The 17,157-nt window shown below is 34.7% G+C and overlaps 1 protein-coding gene across 1 annotated transcript in view; it reads left to right on the forward strand.

Annotated features, from left to right (window-relative positions):
* LOC129235004 (sodium-dependent phosphate transporter 1-B-like) overlaps window positions 1–17,157 on the forward strand; it is a 222,457-nt gene that overhangs the window by 153,436 nt on the left and 51,864 nt on the right. Inside the window, exons 2-5 of the mRNA XM_054868757.1 lie at window positions 1,613–1,813; window positions 11,898–11,999; window positions 15,173–15,313; window positions 16,694–16,779. Of these exons, the coding sequence (XP_054724732.1) occupies window positions 1,618–1,813; window positions 11,898–11,999; window positions 15,173–15,313; window positions 16,694–16,779 (525 nt within the window). The 5' untranslated portion in view covers window positions 1,613–1,617. The remainder of the gene's footprint in view (window positions 1–1,612; window positions 1,814–11,897; window positions 12,000–15,172; window positions 15,314–16,693; window positions 16,780–17,157) is intronic.

Below are 17,157 nucleotides of genomic sequence, written 5' to 3' on the forward strand. Positions count from 1 at the left end.
TGTCAGAAACTTTCTCTTTTTCATTCTATCTTCAAACTTTAAATGAAACAGCTCTCTTAGGTGTCATTATATTTCATCAACTTCCCCATATAGAATGAAAAAAATAAATGGAAAATGAGGAGTAGTTATTAGTATAAGTGATGTTCAGACTAGTATGGTGTGGGAACTTCCACTCTCAGTGATGCCAAAGGGATGAGGTCCATTCACGAAATTTTTTTTTTTTAGTATCCAATAACTAAGTCGATACTTACGCACCGCGTTTACTTCGTGTTTGAGGCAGAAAATTCAAGTTAAGTCTAGGGACTGGGCCTAAACCGAAGTTAGGCCTGGGGACGGGGAAAAAATAGCGTTATAGCCATTTTGCATAAGTCGGATCGCGTTGTAGCGGGAGCCGACTGTATTGTATTTGCCAAAAAAATTTCACTCAAAAATCTGCCTAAATATCCATTTTGCTCGCCCCCAAATAAATATTGATTTATTTTTCAACCCGACCACATGTGGATACATGCCTAAGAACGTATAGATGCCGGAAGAATCCATTTTCATGATCCCCGAGTGAATTACAACAAGTTTTCTTGTGACGTCCATATGTATGTACGTGTCTATGTGCGTATGTATCTCGCATAACTCAAGAACGGTATGTCCTAGAAAGTTGAAATTCGGTACATAGGCTCCAAATGGGGTCTAGTTGTGTACCTTCTCTTTTGGTTGCATTTGGATGTTCCAAAGGAGGTCTTTTACACCTTTTTGGGGGTAAAATATTCGTTAATTTCAATGCCGACTCAAGCGGTGCTATAATTTGGCAAACACTTGGCCATATATTGCCAAGGTTTTGGCTGAAAAGTTTTGTTGCCAACTTGGCGACAAATTTGGCGTTTTTTTTTGAGCAATCACGATTGCTTATAGTTCTCATTTGACCGTCTTTGATGTTCGGTGCCTTTTTCAACTACCTCTGCCACCTGCAGGCGCGGCTCCTCCTCCAGTAGCCGCTCCTGGTCAGTGGCGTCCATGTCCTAGACACGCACGCTCATACACATACGCACTCACACACACATGCCAACGTGCATACACACAGGTCTACGGACACACAAAAGCCTACACATACACAACTAATACACACATCTCTGTTCAACAGGAGGGTAGACTTGGAGGGGCAAGAGCCGTGTCTAGAAACAAGTGAGTAGAGTAGTAACCAATGAGTAGGGTTCTGTCGCAACTCGTGATTGCGAAAAACATAATTTGAATTCAAAATTTAAGAATTCAAATTATTTTTTTTAATTTATTTTTCTTTTTTTCAAAATCTGGTTTCAATTTAGCCATATTTAGATATTTAACCATTGAATCACATTAAAACTGCCAATCTTGGGGGAAATTTATCTGTATAAAGCGTTTTCTTTGCTTCGGTTTGCAACGAACTTGGGGTGAAAATATTTAAAGTGTTCCTTTGCTCACTCCAAGGCACTATTATCTTTAAATTTGAGTGAAAGGAAGTCATGTGATGCACACATCAGCTTGTTTTTTATAATCTTCATGCATTCTTTTTCTCTTCACTTTGTATTTTTCTAGTCATTTTATTATTCATCTTAAATGACCACACCTCTTTCCTTTGTAGTGACAATGCTGGAGCCAGAGTCCTCTGAGGTGCTGTGGATCCTGATTCTGGGCTTTGTGGTGGGTTTCTTCTTAGCTTTTGGGGTAGGTGCCAATGATGTGGCTAACTCTTTTGGGACATCTGTCGGTTCCAAGGTGCTGACGCTACGACAGGCCTGCATCCTTGCCACCATATTTGAGATCCTAGGCTCTGTTCTCATGGGTGAGTGTTCCCTCATTTTAGGGCACAACATGTTATGTAATACAGTGGTAAATATCACTTAGGACAGTAGAAATACTAGTTTCATACTTGGTTTACAAGAAGTTGTAATTTTAAAAATTAATTTAAATTATTGATAAGTTTTTTGTTTTTGTCATTAAGTTAGAGATGTGAACGGTCAGAAAAATCCCCCAGAAGTTTTGGGAAAAGGAACCAGACACTGTATAAAGAAATAAATTTGCTTGAATATCTACAATAATGCATAGAAATAAAGTCGCAGCGTTAGAAATGAGTAAAAAATCCTGCTGGTCCCGCGGACCAGTTAATGTGAATATGTACTGGTCCTCAAACAACACCACTTGTTCGCTATAAATTAAACCCTAAACATGTTTGTACCAAAAAAATTACTTACGCTTTATGATGATTACATTTATTAAGTTTTAGCTAATTGATAAAACACTTAACTGCAAAATTACTGTACTGTGAAAAAAATTCAAAATGGTAAACATAATGTTAAATAACAATGCAAAACAGATAAACAGCATAAAACTTTTTTCTTCTGATGAGGATTTTTTAAATATATTTAAATATTTCAAAATTTAAAAATTTTAATAGGCAATTGGCAATAAACATTTAATATCTGCAATCTTAAACAGCAAAGTATACAGTCTGAAAACCAATTTCATTAATCAACACTTAAAATAGGCTACCAAAAATTTGTAAACTTAATTTGACCATTTTTACTTTGTTTCAGGACGTTATTTTTTCCTCTAAGTGTGAGTAAAATGTAAATGTGTGATTTAGAATTAGATAAAACTTTTGAAAATAAAATTAACTGTAAAAGAAGTCCACCAATGGTTTGACCAATGAATAGCTAAACATTGGCTAGGCTAATGCTTTTGGATTTTTTCTAGCAGAGTGTGATCAAAAGTAACCGGCAATTTGTGGTCCCATGGACCACTGATTATTTTTTTATGGTGGTCCGAGGCAGGTTTCACTTGTCTGGGACCAGTGGACCAGCAGTAATTTCTGACACTGGGCTAGAATTCTAAAGAAATTTTTTTGCCATGAATTCTGCCTTATCTGTGTCAATTATTGGTTTTATTCATATTTTATCACAAAAATTTTAGATCATGTTTCACAGATCTGCAACAATCAGAGCCGTTACTTGGCCACATGAAGTGGGGGGGGGGCTTTTTTTTTCAAGAGAAATTTATTTGATCCATATTCTGCCATAATGAAAAAATAAAAAAATAAATGAATAAATTTAAGAAATCATAATAACTTTTAATGCAATGTATTTTATTCAGTTTAAACAAAGCAGAGCTACAGAGAGAAATGCACACATACATCCGGAGAAGTTTCACTCTTTCCCAAAAAATATGCTGACCCTCTTTTGTTGTTGTGTTCATAGTTTACACGATCAATGGTGCCAAACAGCTGTGCTTACGTTTTGTAATCCTAAAACACGGATAATTTTTTTTAAAGTTGCGTTGGGGTTTTAATTCGCGAATAATTCCATGGACCAATTAGAAAGTTCAAGGAATTCTAAGTGCTTTGGAAATGGTTTTCCTTTCTTCCAAAGTTGTTTTCCAGGATCCTAGGAATGAAGAATCTGTACATTGTACACACTCTGTTATTACTGATCTATGCCTTGGTTCCAAAGTGACATTCTATTTCAGTGATGCAACCGTAAATTTTTTTTTAGGAGGAGGGGGAAGGGACACATCGAAAGAGAAAGGAAAGATAGAAAATAGGGGTCCAGGGGCCCTCCAGCAAAAAAATTTTCAAACTTTTAGCTTAAAAATGCAATTTTAGACCCACTTCACTGATGTTGGGGGACAAATGGTACAGGAGTCTCCGCGCAATTTATAGATATTGAACCTTTAAAAACGTGATTATAGGCCATATTTATCGACGTTAGGGCAACAGATGGAGTTCAAGGACTGTTCCCGATTGATTTTTCTTTTATAGGTCGAAATCAATTCCTCCTTCTCCCTGCTTTCGACATTGAAGTTTCAGAAATGCAATTTTAGACAAATGTTGAAGATTTTACGGGAAGGAGGATCTGAAGCTCCTCCCTGGTAAAATTTTCAAAATTATGGTGCTAAAAACTAAAGCAATGTTTTATATTAGGGGATATTCCACTTAACATTTTTGTTATTGTAGTTTAAAAAAACCAAATTGCTTATGATATTGGAGGATGGCAGCATAGAGACCCTTGCCTGAATATTTTCTGTAATTCTAGTCCTGAAAACGCAATTATAAGGCCATATTTTGTAACGTTAGGGCCAGTAATTTTTCGAAATTAAAGCTCCAAAAATGCAATTTTAAGCAATTTTTAAAGTTGTTCAGTAATTGGGGGCTTTCTCCTGGAAAATTCAGGAAATTGAAGACCTGAAAAAGAAATTTCAGATGCCCTTTTCTTCTCATAAATAATAAAGAAGTTTTGAAAAAGATTCAACTCAGCATTCTGGGGGGGGGGGCTATGGGTCCCCTTCTGGTTGTGCCACTGTTCTATTTTGACCCGTCTATTACATTGTTGGTTGTTCATTCATGTTAGTGCCAGTTAAAGGATTAAAAGTAAATTTTGCTTTAAGAAATAGAGCAACATTTCCGTTCTTTCCCGAAAGCACTCATAATCCAGGGCTCGTACGCTCCTTCAAAACTCCTCCAATACTCCTTCATTTATGAAATTTTTTTGAAGGGCCCTTCAAACTCCTTCATTTTGGTTTTAACTCCTTTTTTAGTTCAAGACTAAATAATCTTCCTCTTTAACAGAAACTTAAAATATTTCGATCGACAACTTAGTCCCAAGGGCGATTGTATAAAGGCGATTTTAATGTAGTAATTTCGTGCATTTTTTTTTTTTTTTTTCAATTTACAAATTGATTATAGTTAATTCATAAAAGCTGAAGGTGAGAATTTTATTAGAAGACTAAGACTTTTCATAAGTGAAGTGATGCTTAAATGGTGCTTGGCTATTTTTTCAAGTTTTATGATTATTGTTTTTCCCTCCACCACACTCTCAGCAGCAAAAGTCAGGTTGTATAATTATTATTTAGATATTTAGAAATACATAAGTAGATGTGTATTATATTAAGTGATTGCGTTAAAAAAACCCAATTGTTTAGTTAATTGTAGTTATGATATTGTAAAAAGGGTCATCTACAAGTGATGTCATGCTTTGAGGAGGAGACGGGCTCATGAAATTGTGACAGGGGAAGAGAGAGGATGACAAAAAGTGACATCACACAGTTATTGTAACAATATATTTGTAAAAAATATGACGTGACGAGAAGAGGAGTTTGGGGTGAAGTGTGACACTTTGTAATAAAGGGGTCAAATATATTGAAAAAAAAAGTGTGACATCATTTAATGATACTCCATGAGTACTCCTTCAAAATCTCATTTTATTCCTTAAACTCCTCCAAAACTCCTTCATTTTATTTCTGAAATTGAGTATGAACCCTGTAATCCTAGTTAACTACCTAAATTTAGTAAACTAGGATTACATGCATATATATACTGTGTGTGGTGGGGGGGGGGGGGGGAGGTTCATCATCACTTTGGGATCAGACAATCAGGTACTCGAGCCTTTTCTGGGCTTTAAATTGCTCCGCTGTTGTGCAGTTTAAAAACACATAAAGTAGGGATTGAAATTACTAATTGGTGGTTGAAGACATACATCTTTGCATATAATTCACAACAATTGCATTGGTAATATGCGAATTACATTTTATTACCGTTTGAAAATAAAGTATAGGTCATTTGACAAACAATCGAAAAAAATCCTTTGCTTAAAAACTAGGGGGGCAAAATAATAACTCTGCCCATAGCTCAAAAAAGTTAGGGGGGCACTTTCCCCCTATGCCCCCCTAGTTTACGCCACTAGCAACAATGTTAATATTTTACAGGGTTCGTACGCTCCTTCAAAACTCTTCCAATAGTCCTCATGGGTGCAAAACCTTCCGTTTCAGGACGGATTTCCGTCTTGGACAAAATTTCTGAGACGAAGGTTGGGACAGAAAGAAATTTAATGACTCCTTCAGTTTTTACTTAAAAAGAAAATTGAGTGCTTAATTACTGGACCATTCCATAACCACGAATTTACATCGACATTCTCTCGATTTTCCGCCATGGGCGTGTTTTGTTTGCAACGTGCTTTTGCAGGAGTCGCCTTTATACTCGCGCCGTTTGACTTTTTTTAGGGTGCTTTGTTTTTTCCAACTCACTGCATTGCAGACCGCGGAGTTGATCACTATTCACCCTGATTTTTCAAATTTATCGTCTCTATTTGAAAATATAGCCTTTTTTCTATTGCTATTTTCGATCATTTTGTTGTTGTTTTTTTTTTTTTTTGCAAACTTAATTGCATAAATGAAAATTATGTACGCTCTTAAAATGTCTTCGAGTTGAATCTGAATCACCGATTGAAAGTGATTGCTGACTGGATGAAATGTTTACGCCACAGCAAAAATGTTTACGCTACAGGGATTTTGAAAATTTCAATGAAAATGGGAATTTTGAAAAGAATCGGGAAAATTTCAAGCTGTTTTGAAACACTGATGGGCAACTGCTACTGTTCTTGCATTTTTGACATGTTTCTGGTAAAATAATCTAATACTTGAAGAATCTCTAAATTCCAATGTCTTTCAATCTAACACTCTACACGGAATATGAGGAGGGGGGAGGGAATGAAACGAGGAAAATAACGGCAGCACGAGTTTGCGAAAAAAAGCACTGCTCTTGCTAAGAGGGTAAGTCCGCAAATTAACCCACGATACTGAGGTGTTGAAACGTTTATATGTTGGACAATCTAAAGAGGGTGGGCTACCCAAGGGCTCCAGAATAAAATATTGAAAAACTGAATTGAAAGCTATTTTTGAAGCTAGGAGTAATTCGGGATTTCTCCTCTACAGACTCTTAAAAATTTAAAAGTCAAAAATGTTTATTCTTTCTTTAATGATGTAAAAGTAGGGAGAGGGAGGTTTAAAAAAAATTGGAAACATGAGTCTAAAAAACACTAATTTAGGCAATGTTTGGTGAATTTATGAGAGATGGTTTTGGTGTTCTAACCTGAAAATGTTTTGTAGCTGATGTATTGAAAACTATTTGAAGCTATACTTAAATGACTTAAGAGAAAGGAAATTTGAGACCCTCTCCCGAACAGCGTTTGTAATTGTAGTCTTAAAACTTTCAGGCTGTCTTTGGCAATGTCAAGAGGAGAGAGGGACTCTCTTTAGGCGAAATTCTGAAACTGGAATTTTAAAAGCACAACTTTAGACTGTCTTCGGGATTGGGGTCCCCCTTCCCAAAAAATATTCAAAGCTGATTTATTCAGAACTCAGCTTTTGGTTATATTTTGGGAAAGAAGAGGGAATTCGAAGACTTTCTCTCAATAAGTTTTAGAACTGAAATTCTTGAAACTTCGATGATGATTAGGGGGAACTCCGAATTTAAGTCAAATTTAGTGAACTTAGGGGAAGGAGTTCGAGTGCGGGGGGCTTTTTCCTCCGAAAATTTCCGCCTTGCTGAAGTATTGAACTGCTATTTTGGCTATTTTTGAGTGAGTTAAGAGTTAGGGAATTCGGGGTTCTTTCTCGAAACATTATCAAATTTTTCGGGTTGTCATTGGCGATGTGGGGAAGGCAGTTGCTCTTTCAATAGAAAAATAAATCTGAAACACAAACTTACACTGCCTTTAGCAAACACAAAGAGGGGGGGGGGTGTTCTACAGGGTTCGTACGGGTCATGGAAATCCTGGAAAGTCATGGAAAAAAAAACAGAATTTCAGACTTGGAAAATCATGGAAAATTGAAATTTTCATTGAAAGTCATGGAAATTTATTTCAAGCCATGGAAAAATGTCCTGGACAGAAAGAAAGGGACAGTAGCTAAAAGAGCATTAGAAATCTTGAGTGATTTGATAGTATAGCACATAAAAGTTATTGAAAGTGGAAAAGTGGACGATCCGAAAATCAAATCTGAATTTTGAAATCTCATTCCATCCACTTCTGTCGCAGCCGCTTGCCAATTTTTGCGATGTAATTTTACTGCTTGGAAATCACTTATTTTGAATTTTCTGTTATTTTAAACACTTCTTATGTTTCATATTCTGTAGTAGCAAAATTTCATGTTCTTAGTTTTGCCACGCCCACTCAAAAAAAAAAAGCATTTCAATTGCATGCGAATTTGATTCCATCATTCATAAGGACTTTATTATTAAATTTATCAGAGTTTATTTTAATTTGTTGAATGTTTTAGAAAATAAAGATCTTAAGTCAGGCAATAAAATACAAAAAAAAGAGGAATTCTTATGCTCTAAAACAGTAGTGCCCAACATACGGCACACAAAACTAATCCATGCGACCCACTGCTACGTTCAATGTCTGGAATTAAACGTGTTCTGGAATTTCTGAACCTATTAATTTATATGCATTTGAAAATATGCAAATTTGTAAACAAAACAAATATACTTTTGAATCAGAAGATTGATTCATTACTGAATGTTTTTTTTTTTTTTTTTTTTAAAAAGATCTGGCTTAGAAGCATAAAGAACTAAACTATGTGGCTTTACTTTAAAGAACTAAAATACTGTCAAGTTACGTGGATGATTAAAGGCACTGTTGACACTAAAAGATAACTTTTGAAGGAAATTTATTGAAATTTAGTGATGACTCATTCAACCTTTGTCCAATTCAATATCATTCTGCCTGTTTTTTTAAAAATATCAGACATTTAAGCATCATCATATTCGCTTCTCTGCATTTTTACTTTACTTAAATTTATATGATGAAGACAAATAAGAATAGTTTAGTGTTTAAGTGTGAACTTATATTTTTTCCATTATGAGTAAGTGCTTCAATGAGGCTGTGGCATTCATATAGATGTTTTGCTAATGCTCATTTCCAAGTTTGCGATTAAATAGTGCTATTCCCTTTGTGTAACGAGGTCATGAAAATTTTCATTGAAGTCATGAAGAAGTCATGGAATTTTTTCATCCAAAAAGAGTATGTACCCTGGTTCTACTGCTCAGGCCGAAATATTTCAGTTTCTGAAATTTTAAGAGCGCTGTTTTGGGCTATCTTTGAATAACTTAAGGGGGAAGGTTCTTTCAAAAAGTTTCCGAAATTAAAGTATAAAAACTTTTAGGCAGTCATAAGTTATGTATATAGTAAGAGGGGTACTGTTCCTAGAAAAAAATTTAGAAACTGAAGCTTTAAAAACTCAAATTTAGGATATTTGTGGTTAACTCAGAGGAAGGGGGGTTCGAGAATTGTTCGATGCTATATTTGAGTTCCTTAAGGAGGTGAATCGGGTGCCCTCCCTGCCTTGAGGATTCAGTTCCCCTATTCCCCCCCCCCCACTTTTTTCAATTAATAAATATTGGAAAGTGTACCTCGTTTTGAAAATATATCCACTCCACTGAAGCGGTTTCTTTATTGCTAATTTCACCACCTGCTATCTTATAAAAGCAGAAGAATTTAAAATATGCTTCTTTTCAAATGAAGACTGTGGGGGAATGGTGCCAGTTCATTATCATTAGCGGCCCATACCCTTCCCCCACCTTTTCTTCTTTTCTGATTTGTTGGTACGATCTTATTAAGTGAAAATCTTGTGTCCCAAGCGATTTTATATTTCTGCAATAAAAATGTTTGTGATCGGAAAAACGAATAGCAGGGAGCCCCAAACAGTTTTACCCTTACCTAACATTATCCAACATGATCTAAAATTGCATTTTTGGAACTTCAATTTTGAAATATTGCCGAAGGAGAGTTCCTGAACTCTATCCCTTCGATAATGCATTCAAAAAGCGTTTTAACGTTATGAAAGATGGAGTACAATTTCGATAAGAGCCCAGAGCCCCCCCCCCCCCTCCCTTCTTTCTCTAATATTTTTGAAGTTGCCTAATATTTTGATTTTGGGACTATTAGTTGGAAAAAATTGATGTAAGAGAGTCCCTGAACCCCTCCTTTCCCTGAACTTTACATAAATGTCCTGCCATTGCATTTTATGGGCTTCAGTTTAAAAAAAATTCTGGGGGAGAGCCCTCCCTTTATTGGCAGTTTTTGGTATTACAATATCAAAACACTTAATTATTACAATCTAAAGTAGGTTCATGTTGTTAGAAAAATCAAAAGCTTAAAATTCAATTCAAGCACAAATTTCAAAACTGGCGTAGTTAAAATCTGCAACATTTATACACATAAATTTTTCCTTAAGCACGCATGCGCGTGAGGGGGGGGGGACTGAAAATATTTTCCGTCTTGAACACATCACCAAATTTGCACCCATGATACTCCTTCATTTAAGATTTTTTTTTTTTTTTGAAGGGCCCTTCAAACTCCTTCTTTCTTAGTTCAAGACTACATAGTCTTCCTCTATGACAGTAACTTAAAATATTTCGAACAACAATTTAACTTCGGGCGATTTTAATGTAATTTCGTATATTTGTTTTTTCATGATGCGATTTACAAATTGATCATAGAAGTTATAAAAGTTGAAGGTAAAAGTATTATTAGATGAAAAAGATATTTCATAAGTGAAATAAACCATGCTTAAATGGTGCTTGGCTATTTTTTCAAGTTTTATGATTATTTTTTTTCCCTCTACTCCACTCTTCCCTGAAAAAGTCAGTTTGTCTAATTATTATTCAATATTTAAAAATGCATAAGCAGATGTACTAGGTATAATAAGTGATTGTGTTAAAAAAACAATTGTTTAGTAAATTGCAGTTATGATATTGTAAAATGAGTCATCCACAAGTGGTGTCATGCCTTGAGGGGGAGATGGCTCATAAATTGTGACAAGTGGAAGAGAGAGGGTGACAAAAAGTAGCATGCAGTTATTATAACAATATGTTTATAAAAAATATGGCATGTGACAAGAGGAGGAGTACGATAAAGTGTGGCATTTTGAAACAAAGAAGGTGTGACATCATATAAGGACAGCCCATTAGTACTCCTTCAAAATCTCATTTTATTCCTTCAAAAGTCCTCCAAAACTCCTTCATTTTATTTCTGAAATTGAGTACGAACCCTGTTGGCATTTTAATGGATATTTGTTCTGAAAAGTTATTTCTGTCTCAAAATAAATTTTGAGAAAAATGTAATATATAATTAATAAACACCATACACAATGCAGTAAACTTATTGAGATAAATACAAAAGGTGTATGTTAAACAAGTTCTATGCGAGCTAATAAGGGGAGGAGGGGAATACCGACTAGCTTTTAGAATGAAAGGAATAAAAAAAAAAAAAGATTATATGTATATATATATATATATATTTATATTTATATATATATATATATATTTATATATATATATATATATATTTATATATATATATATATATATATGTTTGTGTGTATATATCTAATTTGAATTCTGACACTTTGAATTCAAATTATGTTTTTTGTAATCACGAGTTGCGACAGGACCCTACTCATTGGATGCTATTGTTTCTAGAAACGGCTCATGTCCTCCCAAGCCTGCCCCTCCTCCTGGGCGGTTATGTGTATGTTTATGTGTTTAAGGACTTGTTTGAGTGTAGACATGTGTAGGTAGGAGTGTGTGTATGCAGGACATGGACGCCACTGCCTAGGAGTAGGGGATTCCGGTGGACAGTGCTGCTAGTGGAGGCTAGGATCAGAGGAGCAGCTCCGTCCTCCGGTGTGGAAGGCAGTGCTGCAGAAGGCCCCTGGTCCATTCTGAAAAGGAACCGGACATCAAGGACGCTCAAATGAAAGCAATAAGCAATCGTGATTGCTCAATAAAATTAATTAAGAACGTTTTTTAAATCTTTGCATCATTTTTGACTTGACCAAGTAATGTTGATCTACGTGCTTAGAAGAAGTTATCTTTTTTTCTCTTTTATGGGATGTAATGCCATCTTGTAGAAACCTCCATGTGTGTGTTTTAACACAAACCATGTAACCAGAGTAGCATCTGCTACTCTGTGTGCTGCTAATTTTAGGTAAACTAAATTGCAGAAATTGAAAGATTTTTCTCTTTGAAACATGAAAAATTAAAGTATGGTTCCAATGGTTTGAATACTCAATAAATGTTTTTTTCTTTCTTTCAGGTTATAAAGTGTCGGATACTGTAAGAAAAGGAATTTTTGAAGTTGAAACGTATTCAGAGTTTGAGAAACAACTCATGATGGGCTACCTTTCTGCTCTCATCGGTAAGGTATTTCCCTTTTTTCTTGAGCGGAATTTTGCTCCTGACCATTTTGATCAAGCTGTTGTTTTTTCCTTCTTTTCGGTCTTTTTTCACCTATTTGATTTTATAGTTTTCCAAAGTGTGTTTTTTTTGGGGGGGGGAGAAAAGGGGGGCATTACATTTAACTAGTTAAATCTTGCTGTGTTTAATTTTTGTTAACATTATCATCTATTGATCTTTCTTTTCTCTTCCACTGCTTGAAACAGGATAGTTTCAACCTTTCACTGCTGAGATATTTGGTATTGAACATTGTCCTTATTATTTCTTGATAGGTCCTTAACTGTCAAGTTGAATAAACTTAAAATCTGTACTAATAATATAAAGCAGTAGAGTTTGTTTGAACGCGCGAATCTCAGGAACTACTGGTTCGAATTGAAAAATTCTTTTTGTGTTGATTAGCCCATTCATTGAGGAAAGCTATAGGCTATATAACATTACACCATGACTAATAGGAGTGGAACAACAATAAAAAATGTTATAAAAACGAAAAAAATGTATATCATAATGTAAAATGCTTGGAACGCAGACTATGCATAGCCACGGTGGCTCAACCTGAAAGCGGGGGCTTCGTGATCCAGTGAGTGTAGGTTCATGTCAGCTGTGAGGCAAATCTCGAGGGTACTTTTTAGGGAACATCCTAAAAAATGCTAAAAATGATTTGGAGAAACAATTTATATGACGTATCATTGTCTTATTTTTCTTATTAATTATTTGATTAAAAAACCTGAACAGTTTGTTTATTTGAACGTGCTCATATCAGGAACTACTGGTTTGAATCAAAAAATTCTTTTTGTGTTGAATAGTCCATTTTTTGAGGAAGGCTATAGACTTTTTTTTAAAACCAGACTGACTGAAATATCTGTTATTGCAAATTAAATGTTTAATTAATTGTTTAGTTCTATGAATTCCTGATAGATGGTTGGGCAAGTTAACTCTTCGAGAAGGCGCTGGCCGGCAATGTCAATAGCTGCGAGGAATCATGCCCATGCTATTCTGTTGTGATCAACGAACAGATTTTTGAATGTGTGTTTTTTTTTTTCTATGTTCAGGTACATAATTTGTTTTTGTAGGACTTTTCTATTGGGTTTTGTTTTCTTATTTGTTCAACATTAATTTTTGGTCTTATAGTTGAAGATAGTTACATATCTAAGTAAATAATTTGATTTGTCGTATTATTCAACTGTGATTGTTTTTTTATAACGTATGTATCATAGCATAGTTTATTTGGCTCAACTCTTGAAATTGCAATGGAAAAAACGGCTTCACTCGCTAAAGGGCGGGGTTATGGTAGGTTGGCGCGTTAAGCGATGAACTATGTAGTTGAAGGATTATTTTGACTTTTAAAGCTACTGTTAATCTTTTTATCTGTTTTGGCAAATAGTTTTAAATTCCAGAGAGACTTTAATAGGTCTTTTGAAAGGGTGTGTTCGCATTTTAGTTGAAGAAAAATGATCATTTAACATCAGAAGGGAGACGGGGGCGTGTTTTTTTTTTTTTTTTTTTTTATTCAACGAACTTCCTTTAACTTCTTAGCACAGGCATCGCCATGCAGGTACTGCTAATATTGTTATAAGACAAGATGATGGATCCAGAATCTCATGATCTACGCCCAATTAGAATAATATGTCACGCTAGGCTTTTGCTGTCTTACACCAGCTCCACATTCTCTCCCGAGAGCATGAGAGGTTTTTATGGCCAAGGGATTGGCGAGGAGAGTGGTAAACGAGAGAGGCGTACATACTCTTGGGTGTGTGTTTTGTGCACTAAGAAACTGGTATTGTCATGAGCATTCCCGCGCTTTTAACTTTCAATGTCAACTCTGCTCCGTTTGTTTGCAAAATGGACCACGAAGTAGTTGCAGCTTTTGTGATGTGTGTGCTGTTTACCACATCAAGAAGGCAAAAAAGTGGAAGAAATTTTTTAACTTTAGTAAAATAGTAAACATAATATGCAATTAAACAGAAAATGAGTATATGAGGGTAGAACATTGTTTAGCCTCATCGTTCAGTAACAAAAAAAATATATTTTTAATAAACTTCAAGTTGATGTATTTAGCATGCATACATAGCAATATGTAAATCAGCTAAAAATCTTATAAATTTTATGAGTGCTGTCAAAAACATTTTTTTTCTTGCAGTTCAACTTAACTCATTTTAATAATTATAACTCTGTTTCAAGTACAGGTGAACTATCAAAAGTACAAGTGAAAGTAAGCTAAAACCTGAGGATTAAGTTCTACAAATAACTATAAAGCCTGATTAAGAATTTTAAATTTTTTCGGAGTTTTGCAATCTTAAGTATTTTATATAAACGTCCTAAAATAAAACTTATAACACTAGGATTTCATAATTAATTATTATATTAAATTAAAAGAAGAAAAATTCATTAGTGAAAATTATCAAATCCTTACTTGGAGCTCAAAATTTATTTCCAAGCGCTACTGCTAAGGTGGTTTGCTGTTTCCGGTTCGTGTAAAAACGATCCTTCCCGTTATATAACTCAATTTTTGTTTAATTTAATGATGGCTTATTATGTACTATTTATTCAAACTTTTTAAAAAATAATTTATATAAAAATAATTCGTCTGATTAATGCTGTACCACAAATTCAAATGCTTTTATTGATATACATATATAAGGAAAACTAGGCATGTAAAAATTCGGGCATGTATCTTTTAGACAAACATGCCCGGCAGGGCATTTAAGTTTTTTCTAGCCCTGGTATGCAGTAAGTATTGTTCTTCCTCCCATACTTTTGTATAGTAAATAGTATCTATTTTCTTTGCATTCAAGATTCTTTTTCGTCTCACGGATCGCTAGGGCAGAGAAAAGACTGAAACGCGAGCGAGCGCTAACATAATGCAAAGAGACACGACTATACCTGGATTAAGCTACGTTTAGTATATTTTTATCCTCTTACTGTTTCTTTTTTCCTTTCTCACCCCTTAAGTAAAATACTGCCTGTAAATAATTGCTGTAAAAGTTAGATTAACTAGTTCACATTAAATTGAAAAAAATCTGCAAGCTATCATGGTCTTAAATTAGATAAAAATCAATTAGTTTCAGTCTATCATGATCTTGCGAAGTTATAACCTGTCCTATTCATAGTTTGTGACCTACTCCTTTCCTCATTCAGGCAGTGCCATCTGGAACATCGCTGCTACCTTTTTCCGTTGGCCTGTGTCTGGCACGCACAGCATCATTGGGGCTGTTATTGGCTTTACCCTGGTGGCACGCCCTTTCACCGACATCAAGTGGAAGATGCTAGGGCAGATCGGTAAGTGTTTTCTACGTGCTCTGAATTGAGCCAAAATGGAAGCTCCTGTCACTTTGTTACTTTTGAAACATTATCTTTATTTTCTTGTTGAAAAAAATGAGTGTTTAAATTCGATGAAAATGTTAGGAAGTTTTGTAAGTTGATACTGAGTAAATATTAACACATGATCTTTATACAAACCTATAGCATACAAACTCATGATACTGTGTTATTTAGTTTCAAAAAAAAACCTTTGCTTCATTTTTACATTATAATTTGCCATAACTTATCCATCATACAGTTTAAAATTGTTTGTGTTCAATATGTTTCATCAACTAACATACAAAACATTTTTGACATTTATTCATTTTATTTCAAACCATTTCATGAATTTGATAGACTTTATAAAGGTAACTCTCTCGTCAGAACTAGTTATTTGAAACAATTGCTTTAAAAGTAATTTCAATATTCATGTTGGAATAAGTTGACCGAAGTAAAATAGAAATGATGAAAAATAGTGTTTTAATTTGACCATTATCAAACGGTTCAAGAATGATTAGTTTTTGTTTCAAACAAGTAGAGATATGCAGATGACAATACAATCATGCAAATTTTTTTCACCTAAGTCAGGAGCTTCAAGGGGCACATGTGTATAAATGAACTTAAAAAAAGCATGATCATGTATGGTTCAAAAGAACATATTATTGGCCTAAGGATTATTACCATGCAGCCATGTATAACTCAAGCAAAGTGATCAAGTCCTTCCTAAGTTGGTAGTTGATTCCCAGGTCACTACAGCCTGAACTTTATGGTTGTTACGTAGTGTACAGAGAAGGAGGGGAAAAAAGATTCTCTGGATGTTGCTGGCCATCCAAGTTTTACTCATTTCCATCAAACATTTAAGGATAATGTGTATTTATCATTATCACATAGATGAATCATGTATTCTGATCTGGAAGAGGTGGTTCTTTCTTTGCCAAAAGAACTACGATTATGTTCAGTTTGTTGTTTGAAATATAAAGCTATATAAATCAAATGTGTTAGATTAACTCAATCTAAGTTAGCTCATCATAAATAGCACATTATTGTTCAGCGGTTCAAAACCAATTTATATGGTAAGAAGAATTCAGGGGAGTGGGACATAGTGGTAGTATTAGTTGTAATCATTTGGTTCACATTGATACTAAGGAACCTAGTTGAACCACAAACAATGAGATTTTGTATTGGTGAAATCCCATTGGTGATTGTATTCTGTTCCATGAGAGTTACAGTGTTCCATTGTTAATGTAAGGTTTAAGTGTGGGACACTACCATTCCATGGAGAAAATGTAGTGCCAAAGTGAGATTTAAAGCTTGTTCGTGTTTCTCTTGTGCTTGTTCCTCACAGGTGTGATCTTTCAGTTGCCTCTTGGTTTTTGTCTCCTGTGCTGTCCGGTCTCATCTCTTCTGCCATCTTCTATGTCATCAAGAAGTGCATCCTCTCCAAGGTAGGTAGCTGTAGTTTCATGCATGTTAGTTTAGTAGATGGTAGTAAACTCTTTCCCCAGTAACAGGATTTTTTTAGCAGTCTGCGTTGTACATTAGTCTTCAAGTTAAATTTTCGTTATATAAGCCATTAGTTATTATAAATGAGATTCTTTTCTAAAAAAAATTCTAGCTATCACAAATTGATTGCATAATATTGTTTGTTCTTTTAAAGACAGATGGTGATTTTTCTAGCAATCACCTATCACATACCTGCCAACTCGAATGGATTTTCTGGGAGACTCCTTAATTTTTAACATTTCTCCTGATCTCCCGATTTTTATTGAAAATCTCCCAGTTTTTATTGATTTCTAAAAAGAAATACCTCCATTTAGGAATTT

This window comes from Uloborus diversus, chromosome 1, assembly GCF_026930045.1.
Source record: "Uloborus diversus isolate 005 chromosome 1, Udiv.v.3.1, whole genome shotgun sequence".
Taxonomy (NCBI): domain Eukaryota; kingdom Metazoa; phylum Arthropoda; class Arachnida; order Araneae; family Uloboridae; genus Uloborus; species Uloborus diversus.